This window comes from Ursus maritimus, unplaced genomic scaffold (assembly GCF_017311325.1).
Source record: "Ursus maritimus isolate PB19 unplaced genomic scaffold, ASM1731132v1 scaffold_13, whole genome shotgun sequence".
Taxonomy (NCBI): Eukaryota; Metazoa; Chordata; class Mammalia; order Carnivora; family Ursidae; genus Ursus; species Ursus maritimus.
Window position 1 is genome coordinate 30,168,831 of NW_024423675.1, and position 19,652 is coordinate 30,188,482.

General features: G+C 34.3%; 1 protein-coding gene across 1 annotated transcript in view; it reads right to left on the reverse strand.

Annotated features, from left to right (window-relative positions):
- TBC1D32 (TBC1 domain family member 32) overlaps positions 1-19,652 on the reverse strand; it is a 210,699-nt gene that overhangs the window by 103,443 nt on the left and 87,604 nt on the right. Inside the window, exons 22-23 of the mRNA XM_040627729.1 lie at positions 13,303-13,419; positions 3,370-3,458 (exon numbers count right to left, since the gene is read on the reverse strand). Coding sequence (XP_040483663.1) covers positions 3,370-3,458; positions 13,303-13,419 — 206 coding nt within the window. The remainder of the gene's footprint in view (positions 1-3,369; positions 3,459-13,302; positions 13,420-19,652) is intronic.

Genomic DNA, 19,652 nt, shown 5'->3' on the forward strand with positions numbered 1-19,652 from the left:
ATATGATTCCATTTTTATAAAATAATCTCCATATATCTATTTTTCTGTATGTACATGCACAGAAAGATGCCCAGAATAATTTTCCTCAATGTTAACGTTACTTTCAGATGTAGGTGCGGGGGCTTAAGAGTGTGCTTACTTGATGAGCACTACGTATAGAACTGTTGAATCTCTACATAGTACACCCAAAACTAAAATATAACACTGTACGTTAACTAGACTGGAATTAAATTTTTTTAAAAATAATGCTACTTTCAGAGTTAGGAAGAATGTAACTTAATGTATTATAATTTAGTCCCCTGTGTTGGTTAAATTCTTTATAATGAAGATAAATCACTGTTTGAAAAGCAAAGAAAAAATGTAAAGATGACTTTCAAGACTGAGCAATTGAATAGTTGGTTGGGCCACTTAATGAGATGGAAACAGAAGATTTATTTTGTTTTGTTTGTTTTTGTGTGAGAAGATCCAAAAGTTCAGTTTTAGACATGTTAAGTTTGTGATATCTGAGAAATATATGAATTGAGATGTCAAGAGAGAGTTGTATATTTGAACCTGGTAGCTCTGAATAATAATTTAGGTTAGGGATAAAAATTGTGGGGGACCTACGGACATACAGGATACTTAAAGGCAAAGGTGTAAGTGGATGAACTTGGGGCAGAGCAAAGAGGAAAAAAAGTGCAACTGCACAAAGTCTTGAGTATTTCAAATTCCAAAGATTGCTTAGAGAATGCAAAAAAGAAATATAGCAGCTATGGAAGTGTCACAGAAGCAAAGAGAACTTTCACACAGAAAGAAATGGTCCACTATATCAAATGCTGATAGTGATAATAAGAGAATCAAAAAGAGAAGAATCTATTACATTCATCAGCATAGAAGCTACAAGCAACTTGAGCAGGATGTGCAATTCTGACAAAGTTATAGAGTCAACCTCAAATCTAAGTGGGCTGAGAAGTAAAGAGAGGTGAGCAAGTGGGGACAGTTTGTGCAGACTACTTGCTACGGTGAGAGGGAGAGAAACAGGACAGTGACTTCAGAGACAGGAGGTCGAGGGAAACTTCTTTTTGAGCGTGTTCCACTGTAAGACGAAACATCTGAAGGCATGTCTGCACCAGATACAAAATTAGAAAAGGGTAGGCTAGAAGTAGAAACAAAAAGGATAGGAGGGCTAATCAAGGGAGCAACCTTCTCGACGTATTAGTCATTTATGATACAAGATTTCTAGGACCTGAACAAATAAAAATTCAGAAATTTACAGAGAATGTGATGCGATTAAAAAGTGAAAATCCACATTTCACTAAGCCCTGTATTATCCTCATCTAAGTGCTATGGCAAACCTACAGAAACTGTATTAAACTTACCCTTACTCAGAGAGGGGGAAAAATGAATGGAACAAACAGTGCTATGAGGAGAAGGCAAATACATTCATGAGATGATCTACTGAAAGGAACAGTACAATAAAGGTACAATTAGAAACAAAACCATTGTAGAAAGTAAAGAAAATGGTATTGGTAAGAATCCAAAACACAGAGAAACACAAGATTTATACAATACAAAGCTAGGATATAAATTATCACTATTGGGCCCCAATGACCAATGCTAGACTGAAATCAGTAGAAGTAAATTATCTAACCTCAAATGTATGACTTAAAAATATAACTGAATATTATGAGCATGACCTTCGAAATGCAATGAAATAAACATATTGTCAAAGAAAAACTTGTTAAAAAGCATAAAAAATAAAATACAAACTTTTCTCAGAAAGTGATTTGGTCTCTTTCTTTCTCTTATTGCTGATGCTGTAAACCTAGCAAATCACTTGGCAGCATGTAGAAGACTACTGGGGTACTGAAAGAATGAAGACAAAATGTACTTCCTAGTCAAACACAAAAATCATATAAAGCAAGCAGATATAAAGAAACACTTGAAGTACTATTGCTACTACATCTATTAGGAACATTTTTATAGTGCTTGCTACATGCCAGGCACTGTTAATAAGTCCTTTTAATTTTTCTTTTGCAATTATGATAACAGTTCTATGAGGAAAGTAACATAATTTTCTTCCGTTTTACAGATGGCAACTGAGATCCCAACTTACACAACTGGTAAAGAGCAAGCAGTCTTGACTCCAGAGTCCATGTTGCTAATCTAACCACCACACTACACAACTGTATTACATGAATCGACAATGCCATGGCAAATTCTTCATAAAGAACAGAATGACTCCATTTGGATATTGCACTCCATTTGAAAAAAGCACATGCTATGCAAATTAATATATTTTATTCCCAGGGGCATTTTACTTCTTGGATGGCTTTTTACATGACTTAAAATTCTATTATTATTTTTTAACAAGAATACTAGACAAAAATACTATTCTTTATATACACAAAAAAAGACATTCATTCATTTTATCAGTAAAAGGAGGCTAGAATCTATATTCTATAACTAGAAAACTCAGAAATATACTTGTTATGCAGAAGCAAGTTCTACTGAATAGATTTTTCCTAGTATTCTTCATCATTGCCTGCTATATGATGTATCTGCTGCTATACATGAGAAGTTAAAATGTAATGTGAAAATACATTTTGAGATAACGGACACACCATTCAAAGAACTATAATAGCTACAGTTTTTCTACCTTCTTTGCACTAAAAAGTCCAAAAATGAAACTCAGCTATTAATGGTAAAAAAAAAAAAATTGAGTATAAAATCTATAATATATATACTACCATCAGAGATTCTAATTTTAGAAAAGTGATTGCTTTATTTCTTAGGTAGAGCATTCTCACTGACCCCCTCCATGTTGGCTAAAAAAGCTACTTTGCTAGTAGAAAGGGGGAAAAAAAAGAATCACAAACCTATGAAAATGGAAAATGTCTCTAATTCAGCTGTTTTTAAAAGTCGTAATTTATAAGTAGGAAAACAAATTATAGGTCTATATATGACCAAAAAGATTTAAACCTTGGGAAAACTGAGATTAAGGAGCAATGGTTAACAACAAGGAGCAAACTTGAGCCTCAAGATAAATTATGCATTTTCAGGCCTCTTTCATGTCTCTCTTAGGAGTCCCATCAAATACCAACCCAGGGAAGCCCCAGTTGACTCCTGAGTAAACTGAAGAGTCTGCAAAATGCCTCTGTAAATCAAACAAAAGTGGAAGACATGGTAATAATACAGAAACTAAATGTAGACAAAAGCCATTATATAAAAACCTAATAACTGTATTTATTTTGTCTATAAAGTTACAACTTACCTTTAAACATGCTTAAAATTAGCTCATTTTAAATACTTTTTGAAAGTATATAGAACATATGCTTAACTGTTTCTGCAAGACAGAAAATGTACCTCAGGTAATATTTAACACCTTACCTTAGACCGAAGATGTGTGATTGTTCATAGTTGAATAAAGAACGAATCTTAGCTTCTGAATTCAAAATTATAAGTCTATCTATAATATCCTAAAAAAGAAAGATTTGGAGTGAGACTGTGCTTGACCGAAACCATTTAAAGAAAAACCAACTCAACAAAGATTTATTTAGATTTTTGGTTCTCAAACTTGGCTTTACATTTGATCACCTAGAGAGGGGTTTAAAAAAAAAAAAAAATGATTACCAATGCCCAAGTCTCAACCTTAGAGATTCTGAATTAATTGGTCTAGGTGTGTCTGGGCATTAAGATTTGTCAAAGTTACTGACATGAGTCATCTCATGTTTAGCCAAAGTGGAGAATCACTAATTTCTACCCCATTCTGGTACTGTGTTGCAACCAGCTAAATACAGATCAAACTGCTAAAAATATAAACTACTTTGAAAAACAAATACGAAATCTACAAATGTGAAACATGAACAGTGGACTTGAATAGTTTTATCTAGTAGCTGAGATTTTGTTGACAGTCTCTGCTCATGAAAATCAGTGGTTTCCAACCCTGGTTGAACATTAGAATCACCTAGAGAACTTTAAAAAAAATTATATATACATATACATATATGAATAATGCCCAGGTTCTACCTCAGACCAATGAAGTCACTATCCTTGGGGGTAAAATTCTGACATGAATATCCTTTTAAAAGATTTCCAAGTTGTTGCAATGTGTAGTCAGGCTTAAAAATCATGATGCAAGTGCAGAGAACCTGATGACCCAGGTACCACCAGCCGTCCCAAGCCCTGACAATGTAAGCCTACTACCACTCTCTAAAAGTCTTTCTTTTTATAATGCCCTGCTTTGTGTATATCTTTGGGTTTAGGCCTAAGAAATTTATTCATAGACGAATACTTGTCTCTCTCATTGTTCATTTTCCCGACCAAGAAATGTGCTACCTTCCAGTGAGTTCAAATTGAAGACATTTCTGTGACCTAAAGGTCAAATGAAAGATTTTGCTAGGGAGTAAAGTCACGTAATATTTACAGACGTCTGTGTGGATGATAGTACAAATGCCATATCATCAAATAAATAAGAAGCATGGAAATGACTTTGCAAGGTTGAGGAAATAATCTTTCAACATTTGAAAAACATTTGAAAAATACAAATCGAAACATAGTAAAAACTGGATTTTGTGTCAATTTGTATAGTAAAAGTTTATACCTAACACTTAGGAATGCATATATTTATCATTCTACAGATATCTTAAAAATGTGTGAGTACTAGCACAAGAGTTTAGAATCAGCAAACATTATGTAAACTCACTAACAATGAAGAATGAAAAGATTGCTATCTTAAAACCTGTCATTTTGTCTGCTTCTTAGCTTGGCGCTCCTTGTTTCAAACATTATAATGGAACATGAATTAAGTAACTCATTCACATTCCCAGCTTCACATTCAGATTCTCAGTAATTAACCCACTCTCTTCTTTTTCCTAATTTCTCCTCTGACAGACCTGATTAGCTATAGTGACAGAGCCATGGAGCTCTCCTTGGCTTGTCCAGGCACCTGGATACTATTAAGTACTCTTTGCCATATATATGGACAAACTTGTTTGCCAGGTGTTTCTTCAAATAGGTAGACATTTTTACTGCTTAAAATAATTCAAGAAATTATCAATGTTTTATCATAATCTCCACAGATTAATCTAGAATTATGTATCACTGGCCTTCTCTTATCTGACAGAAGAAAAGCTGCCAATCAGTTCTATGCATAGTAGCTTCTGGAAAGATTACTATAGATTTCTCTTCATTAGTAGGATGCTAGTAATAGGTGACTGAAATTTGTCCAACTATCTGAACACTAAGCTCAGACTTTGAGAGCTGGTGACACTTTGGGACTCTATAAAGTTCTAGTTCCAAATCTAAATACTAGACTAAATATTTTAAGAATAAAAGAGATAGAGAATGTATTACCAGCAAGCTAATGGAAGAGTAGATTGCAGTGATCTATCAATGATAATGCATTTTCAGAGAACAAATGTTACAGTAAATAATTTGTTCTTTAAAGAGGATTACATTGATGGATCACCACTTAGGGAAGAAAATGAAACTCCTGGGAAGCCTGCCTTATGGAGAACTTCAGTTTCTAAGCGCTGCAACATGTGTCAATAAGGCAATCAGTTTTCTAAATCAAGCAGCATCTTTGTAACAATGAGCTAGTGACAAGTAAGGCCTGGGACTCAAAAAAACAAAAACAAAAACAAATCAAGTCTGAAATTCTTTTTAAAGGATACTGTCCAGCTGGAAAATACATTCAATGATCTAGTAGGCCAGAACGAGATCCGAACTAGGAAAACAAAGGAATAGCCATTCACATAAATACATACATGCCTAAGGGTCTGCTGTTTACAAGTGTCCCAAAGGTGACGTGTGTTTTATCTGACCCTTTTTACTTCAGAAAGGGATAAGTGAAAGGTGAGGGATAGATCAGTTATAATGCCAATACTCCTCCACCTGCACCACTAGGAGTGGCTTGTGACTGATTAGCCCATGAACATCCACAAACAAAGCTCAACCTTTAAGGTTCTTCCTTGGGATTTTTCAAGGGGGAGGAGTCTTAACCCATTTTGGTTGCTCTAACAGAGTACCACAGACTGGGTGGCTTATTAACACAGGAACTTTATTTCTTACAGTTCTGGATGCTGAGAAGTCCAAAATCAAGGCACCAGAAGGTTTTCTGTCTGGCAAGGACCCACTTTCTAGTTTATAGACAGTCACCTTTTCCCTGTGCCTTCACATGGCAGAAGGGGTAAGGAATTTCCCTAAAGTCTATTTTTTTTTTCAATTAGCCACAACTGCACCTTGGATAAAGCTTATTGGCTATGATACTGCCACTCTGCAAAACTGGAGTCTATTATTTCTAATCACTTCCTGAAGGCCCACCTCCAAATATCACATTGAGGATTAGGTTTCAACGTATGAATTTTGGGGGTATACACTCAGTCTATAACAGGGAAATAGAGGAAAAGGCCACTCTCCTGTTTGGTGGCATAGTGAGTTAAATTGTGACCCCAACAAAAGATATGTCCACATCCTAATCTCCAGAACCTATGATTGTTACCCTATTTGGAAAAAGAGTGTTTGAAGAGGTAATTAAGAATTCTGAGATAAGATCATCCTGGATTAACCCAAGTGGGCCCTAAGACTGTGACAAGTGTCCTTAGAAGGGAAAGACAAAGGGAGATTTAAAACAGATGAGGGAGAAAGCCTTGTGAGATTGACAGCAGAAATTGGAGTTACATAGCAACAAGACATGAAATGCCTGGAACAACCAGAAGCTGGACGAGGCAAGGAAGAATTCTCCCCTAGACTCTTTGGAGGGAATGTGGCCTGTTAACACCTTGATTTTAGACATCTGGCCTCCAGAAGTGTAAGAGAGTAGATTTCTGTTGTTGTCAGCTACCCAGTTTGTGGTCGCTTGTTATGGCAGCCCTAGGAAACAAAGACAAGGGGAAATGGTGAAGATGTCAGTAGAAAGTAACAGGTAGTCCTGTGTACTCTCCTATAGAGAACAGCATCTGGAGAAGAAAACAGTAATGATAATTATACCAGACAATTCTATAGCATTTATTACCCGCCAAGCAGTGACTTAAACTTTTATATTTCATTTAATTCTCACAACAACCCTGGGGTAGGAACGTTATTGCTCTCTTTTAACAGAAAATTAAAAGTTTATCTTGTCTGAGGTCACATAGTTTGTAAAAGGCAGAACTGGGAATCTAATCCAGGCAGTCTGGCTTCAGAATATAAACTCTTAACCACCACACTATGTATAGCTTTCAATAGAGCCAGGATAGATGGCAGTAACAGGACAAGATGACAAAGACAGACAGACAGATGTGAGCCGGACTACATTCGAGGTTCTATTTCTACTCGTCCTTGTTTTTTGTTTTGTTCTTTGCTCTCGTATATAATGAAGTCCACGAATATTTTATTTAGCATATACTGCACATCTACTGTGTGACAGGCATTATGCTAAATACTACAAACATATTCTCAGGGTTGAAAAAGAGCTTCAAGATTATGAACTACAACCACCCAACAGGTTCTTGGATCTGATCTGCAGTACCTTCACCAAGAAGAACTCAGGATGAAGAACTCACAGAATCCCAAGGCAGCCTATCCCACTTCTAGTCAGCTCTCACAATTAGCAAGTTCTCCCTTAGGTTCATTCACTGTTTACAGTCCTCGGTTATGTGAAGGGAACTATAATCAGCTACCACCTCTTGTTAAGAACATGGGATACTCCTGTCGCTGGTACTGGCATCCAAGTTTCCCAGTTATCTCCCACACTGTGACTCCACACAAACTGCAGATGTTTATTAGGGCCAATACATTTTCTTATGCAGGTCAATGAATTTCCTCTTCTGCTGAAACTAATTCAAACTGAGTTTCTCCAATAACCAAAGGAGTCCTACCTAATACATCACTTATATAGCTGCAAACTAAGTGATAGGAACTGAAAAGCAATCAAAGACTGTATGTGTTAGAGGGACAAAATATTTTGTTACTGACCTTTAACTTACTAAAGTACAACTTGAGAGCTATTTGCAGGACCTAGAGTTCTGGTAGATACCTGATATGAAGTCATGAGAAGTTAAAATCTAAATTCCCTAAAATATAAAGAATTCCTCAAAACTAAGAAAAAGAAAACAAATAGAAAATTAATAAAAATAAATTGAAACACCACTGAGAAGTCATCAATGGCCATTAAGCATATGAAAAAAATGTGTTCACAAGAAAAACATACATTAATACTTTTCTCCTGTCAGACAGATATCTAAACCTCTTATCACATAAACGTCTTAATGAAACTGCTAGAAAACAGTCACTATTAAATTTCATTGATGGGAAAGCAGAAAGATTATTCCCTGTAGAAAAAAAATCTAGCAATATATACTAAAATTACATTTGAATTTACCTTTCAACCCAGTGATCCCACTTCTAGATATCTAGCCCAAAGATACTACAGCAGGCAGAATTCAAGAGCCCCCAAGATTCTCAGGCCTTTATAGACTAATACACTTACTGCTGTGAAGAGATTTTTGCAGAAGTCCTTAATTGATTTTAAAATAGGAGATTATCCAAGTGGTTCTGATATCATCAGAAGAGCCATTTAAAGGAAAAGAATTTTCTTGGGCTGCTCACATAAGAGGAAGTCACAGAGATTCAAAGCATGAAAGGGATTTGACAGGACAGAGGTTGTTCACGGTCGAAATGGAGGGGGCCACAGGACAAAGCCCCAGGAGTAACTCCTGGCTGACAGCAAGCAGAATGCCAGGCACTTTAGTCCTACAACCTAAGAAACTGAATTCTGCCCAGAATTAATTTGGAATTTCATTTTTCCCCAGGGCCTCCAGATGAGTACTTAGCCTGGCCAACATCTTGACTTCAGCTTATAATACTCTGAGCAGAAAACCCAGGTACACAGTGCCAGACTTCTGATGTACAGAACTGTGAGCTCATAAATGGGTAGTTTTAATTTGCTAAGTTTGTAGCAATTTGTTATGCAACAGTAGAAAAAACATATAGGCACACTGGTAAATACAATAAATATAAACCAAGCTATTAATTTTGGCATAACTTATAATAGCAAAAACTTTAAAGAACCCAGTGTCCACCAACAGACGACTGGATGAGTAAACTCTAGCACATCCACACAACAGTATACCACGCATTTGTAAAAAAAACAATAAGGGAAAAGCTCTATATACTGGTATGCAGTAATCTCAAATGTACAGAATTAAAAGAAAAATGCAGAGACAGGACGGTGTTTAGAGCATACTATCTTTTGCTTAAGTCTGGAGGGAAAGAAAATATGTTATTTTTTAAAGTAATAACTATAAAGTGGCAGTTGAAGGATAAACCAAAAACTAACAAAAAGTGTTAGCTATAAGGCAGTGAGTGCTATAAAAAAGAACTTTTTGCAATGATGGAATGTTCTCTGTCTGTGCTATCTAATGTGGTAGTCATTGGCCACCTATGGTTAGTGCGCACTTGAAAATTTGAAATGTGGTTAGTACTTAAAGGAAAGAAATTCTTTATTTAGTTGTCATTAATTTAAATTTAAATAGCTACATGGAACTAGTGGCGATCAGAATGAAGAGCAAAACCTACACCCAGGGAGAAAGGTCAAAGAGGATTACTATCTAAGTACCTTGTTACATACTGGAGTCACATATTTTAAAAGAACATTAAATCATATAATAATTGAAAAGACAAAATTAATACAAAAGGTAAAACAACCTCTCAATTTAGAACATTCTAAAATAAATCTATCAAGTTAGTGGCATAACCAGGCAGAACAGAGATTTACTTACTTCAAGTAACTTTAAAACACAACATTTTGATTGTAAATCCCTGGTGGCATATTCTAAGAACAAGACTAACTGAAATGAAATGTCAATATGCATGCACTGATCTTATTTTATTCTGAAATTATTATATGTACACTGTACAATAAAAGCAAATAAGTAGTTTTGTTCATGTCATTAGTAACCAAGATTTTCAGTGAAAGAGAAAAATATAAGAAAAAATATCAATATATGCTTATGATGAATTTCTCTTTAAAAAAAAAAAAAACTTATTCTCTTCAGCTATCCACTGAAAGGACATAGAAATAATGACAACCCTAAACAATGAACATTTTTAGTGTCCAGGTTATAGTTTCTAAATAGAATTTCCTAGTAAAAGGAACAACAACTCTTTAAAGATGGCCGATTCCAGGACTGAGCCAGAAAATGTATACAATGAGCCCAGAGTATCTCACATGAGAAAAAAATATATCAAACAGGAATAACTACATGTCAAGAGGACTCTGTAGCCAAGGAATATCTTGATTATCAAAACCAATAATGATTAACTGCACTGGACTGAAACATATACAGATAAAAACTAGAAGCTCATGTAATAATAAAAAAAAATCCCTTTTGGAGATTACTAGACCAATTCACTACTCTGAGAATTTATAAACAGTCAAGCATTTATTCTGCCATTCCTGAAAAAAACTTTTTCAGGGTTTCCTTTATTAAATAATTCCAGTGAAATACAAAGAGAATGGCAGAACTAAAATCACCATTTCACATCTCCTAGTGAAACAGTGAATCAATGCAACCCAGAACAAATAATCCAGTTTTTCCAATAAATCAAAGGCATGGAAACAAAGAAAGAACTGTTTTAGAAAAGAGATGTAAAAGACATAATGACTGAATGTAATGTATAGACTTTGTTTGGATCATGACTTGACCAGCTGTAAAAAAAAAAAAAAAAAAAAACTTAAGAAAAAGGAAACTTCTATATAGACCACATATTAGATAATATTAAGGGATTATAGCTAACATTTCAGATGTGATTAATGCCATGATGGTTTACAAGGTGGTAATTCAAACAAAAGCAAAAACAAAACAAAACCCAGAGGTCCTTATTACTTGGAGATGCATACTAATACTAAATTATTCACAGATAAACTGACAGTATACCTAAAATATGCTTTATAATTCTCCAGGAAAAAAAAAATGCAGCAGTAAAAGACAGGAAACTGGTTAAGAGTAGGGGAATAGATGGCAGAACACTGACAGAATGTTGATAAAAGCTAAGGTTTAGTGTTGGGTATATGGGAGTTCATTATACCATTTTTTAAATGCAAGTTTGAAAACATCCACAAAAGAAAGCCCACCCATGAATGTGTGCATTCACACACACACACACACACACACGCACACGCACACACATGGTTCCTCAGTTTAACTTCCTAGGGTTCCCGCCACAGGACTCCCAAAGAAAACAGAAGGATACTGAATTTAAATTGTTTTGAATAAAGCCTAAGACGGGCCAAGATCATTAAGAGCCTATCAAATAATTAATAAAACAGTGAAGTTACTGAGAACCTACCATGCTCACAGTAGCGAAAGAAAAACAAAACAACTTGCTAGAGTTTTTGGGCAAAAGACAAAATACAGTTCCTCTCTTCATGGATTTTACAGTCCATTAGGAGACACAAATGCAAAAGTCATTATACAATAATGTGGTATATGAGACAACTTCATAGAAAGAGTAAAGCATGAAAAATGAGGAGATACTATCTAGCCGAAAGGCAAGGTTAGATAGCTTCCAGACCCTAGAGAAAGGAAGAAACTTGTACGAAAGACCCTGGAAGTCAGAGAGTGGGAGATGACAAGGGGAAAAAAATGGCTTTGAGAAAAAAGGAGAAGCTGTATGTCAGGCAAAGGAACATGGCTACGCAAGGAGGCAAAGGGAAATCAGCAAAGATTTTAAATAGAATTATTACATCTGGTTTTTATTTCTAAAGGACCACTTTGAGAATAAATCAGCATAAGGCTAAATTATAGGTTGAGACTGGGGGAAAAAAAGCAGTTAGGATCTCACTGAAGTAATCTAGACAACAATTGAGAGTCTGAGCTAAGGTGGTCTTAACAGGAATAAAAAAAGGTAAACAAGATGTAGTTATTAGGGAGGCAAAATCTATACATGGTGATTAATTGCACATATAGAAAGAGAAGTCAACAATGACTTCCAGGTTTCTAGCTCATTCAGCTGTGTGGATGATGGCGCCATATGATGAGACAGGAAAACAGGAAATGGAATTAATTTAAGATAGAAAAAAAAAAAAAAAAGAACATTACAGTTCCAGAAGTGGTAAGACTAAGATGCCCATGAGTGTTCTAGATGTCCATTATCTGGTAGAAATGTGAGTAAAGATTTGACAGGTGAGCAATATACGTCAGAATTTTCAGTATACAACTAAAGTCACAGTACTGGGTGAGATCAATCTGGATGACAGGCAGCAGAGGAAGAGAAGTCCACAAAGGAGACTATACAGGAGAGACCAGAGAAGCTGGAAGAGAACCAGAAGTAGAACCACAGACATCTACTACATGTAAATGCTAAGGATGACGAAGATACCCTACTTGCTCCCAGGCACTCACAGTGTAGCAGGGAAGACAGACACATAAATGGCTAATTATAAAACTACTTAAGAAACTCCAAGATAACAAGCAAGCACATGGTAAAACTGAAACACTTCAAGGAAAAGAGAATATAAATTAAAAATTCAACAGAAGCACCTATCTTTATATTTCATTCATAAAATTATCAAAAAATATCCAGAGTAGAGAAAGTTTAAAAAAATTAAAATGTTTAGGATTAACAAGAATTAAAAATATTCAAAGGGGCAAAACAATAGAAAAACAATAACACACAGGTCAAAGCGACCAGAAAATAAGAATGATTAACAGAATTTCAGTGTTAATTAAATAATTCTTTATGAATGCATAAGTACACATTATTTTATGTGTTTAACTCATAATTACATAATTCTTTATGAATGCGTAAATACATATTTTGTGTGTTTTATTCACAAACTTACCCAAAGATAAGGAACTAAATATCTCTAAATGATTAAAATAAGTTACCCATTTGGGAGTATGAATATGAAAAAAGTCTCAAATAAATATGTATATACTGCCCTCATGGGGCAGTAATATGTAGTTCATTAAAATATTAGCAGAAAATATATTGGACTCCTTGAATATAGTTTAATCCTAATTATTTTAGCCAATGAAAAAGCAACACTAGTGTGACTAGTAACATAAACCATCTAAAAATTATTCATGTACATATTTCTTCTTATGCTAAGTTTCTTTCCTGATTGGGGAGCATTAACCTTGTATTCCAAGAGGTGTTGTAACTTTTAGGTGACCTGGATCAAAAATTCCATGCACAGATAATTCAGACCTGATATTCCATGCATAAATAAATCAGCCTTTAAACACCATTAAATAATGTTCCTTTTTTTGTCAAACTGCACTGTACTATAAATCTCAAGATTTATAAAAAGGTAAAGATGAAAAGAAAATGACTTACAATTACACATGTTGGGACTTCACGAAGAGAATATTCTGCCTTATTAGGAAGATCTTGATTGCCTACCAGCTCATAAACAGCAGGATAAGGTAACAAGTTCACCAGTCCTAGAAAAGACTAGGAAGGGAAGAAAGAAAACACTGACATTTAAATGGTGCATTTTTTTCAAACACATCCATGATATAGTTTTATAGGAGTATGACTATGAGGGTTAATTTTTTTAAATAAGCCTAATTAATCCACATAAATGTGAAATATATACATGTTAAGTGCCAAATAGCTAACATCAACAATAATCTGTGTCCTGATAATGCATAACAATTGTAACAGAATACATAGGAGTTGGAAAATGTTTTAAAATGTCTTATATCTCTTGAAAAGTTTGGTTTTGAGAAAAAAATGAAATGATTCATCTTTCTCATTATTTGCATTGTTATAACTAATGCGTAAGAAATACAAGAGAATAACACTGTGGGGCTCTGAAACAAGATAATAAATTCTATATATTCTCACACTCAGGTCACAAGGCTTTATCCTAACTACATTCGCTGGAAATCCAACTAACCTAAATATTACAGTTAATTTTAAAAAGCCATGGCTTTCCCTATCAAAACAAGCTCATTTTCTGGTGCAATCTTAACAAGTTAATCTCTCCATGTAGTTTTTAAGCTCTCACTCTCATTTCATTTTACTAAAAGCAACCTGAATATTTTTCTTAGGCACAGTTCATTCTTTGGATCCCCTGCACAAAAGCATGCAGCGGTTGCCCATCACTATTAAGCCTAAACTTCTTAGCATGACTTTCAAGGTGCTTGACTAATTGACACCCTTCTTCTCTTCACAATGTCAAAAGCCTTGTTTTCTATTATTCCTCAGCAGGAAGTCACTACTTCAGTCAATTGAATCTGCCTGTGGTCTCCTTCAAATAAATGACTGCCACATATGCAAACCTTTTTATCCTACCAACATATTCCTCCTGCCCTCCCACTTACTCATTATCCTACTTCATAAGCTTGCCATATTTTTTTCTAGAAGGCTTTCTAATGAACTCTATTCACCTCTAGAAACCCTGTATTCTGCCAACACTTGTATGTTTCATTAGCATTGTTTTAACTGTACTTATTTGCAACTATGAAGTTTTCTGCTTATCATTTAAAAATTTGAGAATCAAGAATTTTCACTATAATCAGAACACAAGAAAATTTAAAAGAACAGTTAATTCAATCTCTCACATAATAGATGAAAAACTTAAGGACCACAGAAGTTAAGTGACTCAGCCAAAGACACGCAATCAGAAAGTTGGTAGCAGACTAATTGGCATTTTCTTACTTTCAGGCTAGGCTACTCATGACAACTCCCAGTATAATCTTGAGACACAATTTAACAATGTCACCCATGCTACACAGTCCTTGTCTGAGGACATGGAAGGTACAGTCCATTTTAACCCCACCTCCACCCTTATTATGCCAAATGCAATATTCCTTAACAAATAACAGTGGTTATAATGAATATATTTAACACAGTGGTTTTTAATAAATGTTGCTGTAGAATGAAAAATGAACTTTTAAAAGCTTCCTTTTCTTCCCATGAATATTCCATAAAATGGAGATGGAATTCTAACTACTTCTAAGAAAATAATCTATATACTCCTGATTTAAACCTAGTGTCATTTGGATAGCAATAAAGTTACCATAAAGTAGAATAACTAAATTTAATAACCTAGTTGACATTTACTGAATGCTTATCTAAAGAATACTACTCAAGAAGTGTTCACTATAGAGAAAACAAACAAACAAACAAACAAACAAAAACTGGTATCAAGGAAAGGATGTTTAAGGAATGTGTCAATTAATTATACATAAAATGAACTGCAGGGAAACTAGAGTTCATGGCCGAACCCACCTAGGAAAAATTCACTAATCATCAAGGTGTTGACTACAAAGATGATTAAGACAGATTTTATATTTGTATTATTCATCTAGTTTATGAAAAAATAAATTAAAAATAAAAGAATATGCTTTATAATTTAAACATGTAAATATTTTATAAATGTTCTTAATATTAACCCAATATTTAGAGTTATAAATGAGTCTTATTTAAAATATCGTTCTCATCTATTGTAGCCATGACAGAGTACAAGAAACTTTTAATAAATGTTCATCTTAGGGGCGCCTGGGTGGCGCAATCGTTAAGCGTCTGCCTTCGGTTCAGGGAGTGATCCCAGCGTTCTGGGATCGAGCCCCGCATCAGGCTCCTCTGCTAAGAGCCTGCTTCTTCCTCTCCCACTCCCCCTGCTTGTGTTCCCTCTCTCACTGGCTGTCTCTCTCTGTCAAATAAATAAATAAAATCTTTAAAAAATAAATAAATAAAATTAAAAAATAAATGTTCATCTTAACAACTGACACTGTCCACAAAGGCACATGGTCCTTACAAATTGAATATCAATACTACACTGAGAGTTTTTGTATTATATGCAAATGAGGAATTCCATGGGTAAACATGAAACTTCCTCCTTTTGTCTAAGCAATAAAACAACCTAGACCACATAGAATCATGATAACTTCTGATATGGTACTCTAAACTAATTACATAGAACATAAGGTAAAAATAATTCAGTACTTATATTTGAACAAAACAAACTTAACAATTTTAAAGAAACTCGAGAAAATTTCAGCAGCTTGTTTCTAGGAGAAAAATGCATTTTTCATACAGTGAGTATTTTTTAAAAACATTAGCCTACTGTAAAATTGTGATGTCTTAATAAACACTTGTAGAATTCAAGAAAATATAATCATGAGTTCTCATGAAAACATAAGATGTTGCTAATATCAAACATTAATTATCCTAAAGCTTACATTAGCACAAAACATTTTACTTCCATGTCTTGAAGAAAATAAGGTTTTGTAAAGTAATAGTAAGGAAACTAATTAAAGGTCAAATATTTGATATATTTTGAGACTAAAGCATTTTAAAATTACCCAAGATCAAACACTTTTTTATGAATTAAAACTCCTTCAGGTTGACAATGCTCATCCACTCACTTATTAATTCAAAACATTTTAACACCAGCTGCTTAACAGCAATTATGCCAGATGCTAAGAATAAAAATATGAATGAATAGAGGAATGGTCCCTGCCCTCAAGGACTCACACTGTAATAGAGAACAAACACACTATTAGATCTTTTAAAACGGTTCTCTTGGGGCTCCTGGGTGGCTCAGTCGTGAAGTGTCTGCCTTCGGCTCAGGGCGTGATCCCAGGGTCCCGGGATCGAGCCCCGCATGGGAGCCTGCTTCTTCCTCTCCCACTCCCCCTGCCTGTGTTCCCTCTCTCGCTGGCTGACTCTCTCTCAGTAATAAATAAATAAAAATCTTAAAAAATAAAATAAAATCGTTCTCTAAGTAACCTGATGGTACCATACAATGGAGCAGCGTGGAAGGACACTGGGAGGATCACACTATACAGCAAAGCAAGAGGAGATGAGAGCTATGACTGCAAAGTAGGCAGGGGAGATGTACTATGTTAATGAGCACTACCTTTATCCTCTAGGAAAAAGAACAAAGTTTTTCTGGAAAAGTAATGGGAATTTCATTTTACCTTATGGATAGAAAGCTATGAAGGAAAATGGTTTTGAGGGTAGACGATACTGGGGAAAAAGAAATTAAGATCTGGGGTTCTCAGAATGAGATATCAATTATACTTATTGCACCAAAAATGTATTTTTAAGTGTCCAATACAGAAATCAGAAAGTGATTTAAAAAGGCAAATTTAAGGGGCGCCTGGGTGGCTCAGTCGGTAAGCGTCTGCCTTCGGCTCAGGGTGTGATCCCGGCGTTCTGGGGTCGAGTCCCACATCAGGCTCCTCTGCTGGGAGCCTGCTTCTTCCTCTCCCACTCCCCCTGCTTGTGTTCCCTCTCTGACTGGCTCTCTCTCTCTCTGTCAAGTAAATAAATAAAATCTTTAAAAAAAATAAAAATAAAAATAAAAAAAATAAAAAGGCAAATTTAAGATAAGAGAATAAAATCATTTTAAATAGTTTTACATCTTTCTAATCTATACCTTCCTATTTGTTTTTCTTGTCCTATCGCACTAAGATCTAATACAATGATAAATTGGTAAGAGTGAATAGATTTTAGGTCTAATTTTTCACCATTAAATATGGGATTCGTGTTTTTGATAGATAGTATTTATCAGATTGAATGAAATCTGCTGTTTTTATCAGAAATGGACATTAAATTTTGTCAAATGATGTGTCCATGTCTACTGAAATCATCATGAGTCTTCTTTATTCTGTCAATATAGTGAATTATAGTACCATTTTAGAATGAGAAACCAACTTTCTATTGCTTGGGATAAACCCCACTTGATCACAAAAAATGATGCATCCTTTTATATATTACTATATATAATTTGATAATATTTTGTTAAATATTTAAGTCTATACAGATATATTTTCTTTTCAGTAACAGTTTTGTCTCATCTACATCAATATTATGCTGGCCTCCTCACATAAGTTAGAAATTGATTCTTCAACCTCTGTTGTAGGAAAAAACTTCTATGAGAATGGTGTTCTTTCTCCTATAAGAGTTCCATAGAATTCACCAGTGAAACCATGTGGCTCTCTATGGAAGTTTTTTCATAACAAATACAATTTCTTTAAGAGATACATAGCTATTCAGATTTTCTATTTTATGCTGGGTCAGTTTTGGTAAGCATATTTAAGAAGTTTGCCAATTTTATCTAGCCAGGGGTTTAATACTTTTAATAATCATTTGCAAGTACCAACTTTTGGCTTTGTTACTTTTCTCTATCTTTTTTCTGTTTCATTGATTTCTGCTCTAATGTTTATTATTTCCTTTCTTCTATTTGCTTTGGGTATAATTTGTTCTTTTTCTAGTTTGAGTGAAAACTTGACTCATTAATTTTAGATATTTCTAATATAAATATTATAGTTAAATATCCCACTAACACTACTTCAGAAACATTTGCAAATTTTCTATTTTATTTTTTATTTTCTGCTTTAAAATATTTCCTAATTTCCCTTATGACTTCTTTGAGCTGTGTGTAATTTAGAGGTGTATTTCCAAATATTTGGGCTTTTACAGTGTCTAGCTTGTGATACTTAGGTTCACTGTGGTATCAGGACATACTTTGTATTATCCCAATCATTTTTAAATTTATGCAGACTTAACACTCTAGCGCAGCAAGTCTCTTGGTAAGCATGCTAAGTGCTCTTGAAAAGAACGTGTTCTGCAGTCACTGAATATAGTATTCTATAAAGAACAATTAGATCAAGTGATAACTAGTGATATTCATATCATGTACCTGAGAATAGACTGAAAGATGTTACATCAATTGCTATAAGTGGAATGTTAAAATCTTCAACTGTTACTATAGATTTGCCTATTTCTTCCTTAAGTTATTTTAATACTTAATACATTCTGAATCTCATTTCTAGGATCATAACTAATTTATGATTGTTATGTCTTCCTGATATATTAACCAATGTTTCTTAATCCAACATTACTTCATTTTCTGACATTAAATATGGCTATTGCAGTCTTTTAATGTATATTTTTTCCTCTCTTTTTCTATTCATTGACTTTCAACTTATCAGTGTCTTTTTCTTTAAAGTGAATTTCTTAGAGACAGCACATATTTGGGTCTTATTCTGAAAATCTCTGCATTTTAATTATTTAGTCTCTTACACGTAATGCAGTTACTGATTAGGGCTACTATTTTCCTATTTGTTTTCTTTTTTCCCATCCCTTTTCTGTCCCTCTCTGCATTTTGGGGTTATTTTTAGAGTTTTATATTAACTATATCTTTTGCATTTTATTTAGTGGTTTTTCCAGGTCAGCTGTCCAATAGACCTCTCTGTGGTGTTGGAAATGTTATATTATTTGAACTACGCAACAATCACTAGCTACATGCGGCTATTTAACACTTAAGATATGATTAAATATACTTGAGTGACTGAATTTTTGACGTTGGTTTTAAGTACGTTTATATAGCCACATGGTACTCTTGTCTATCATATTCCAAAACACAGCTATAGAGAGGTAAGAGGAGGCTGGACTGGAAATAAATTTAGCATACCTCATTATATACGGAGGCCATATTATTGTTTTCCATAATTTAAAAGATAGTAAAATTAAATCCCAATTCCCTAGGGAATAATATTTAGAACAAGCTGAGCACTAAGAATGTTTGCTATGAGTTATTTCTAGATAATTCAGTTCATAGGTTAGAGGAGTATACATTTTTTAACAGAAATTAACCAATAGTTCATACTGACATTTCTAATTCAAAGTCAAAAAAGTTAAATACAATCCCAACCTTGTAATAGAAA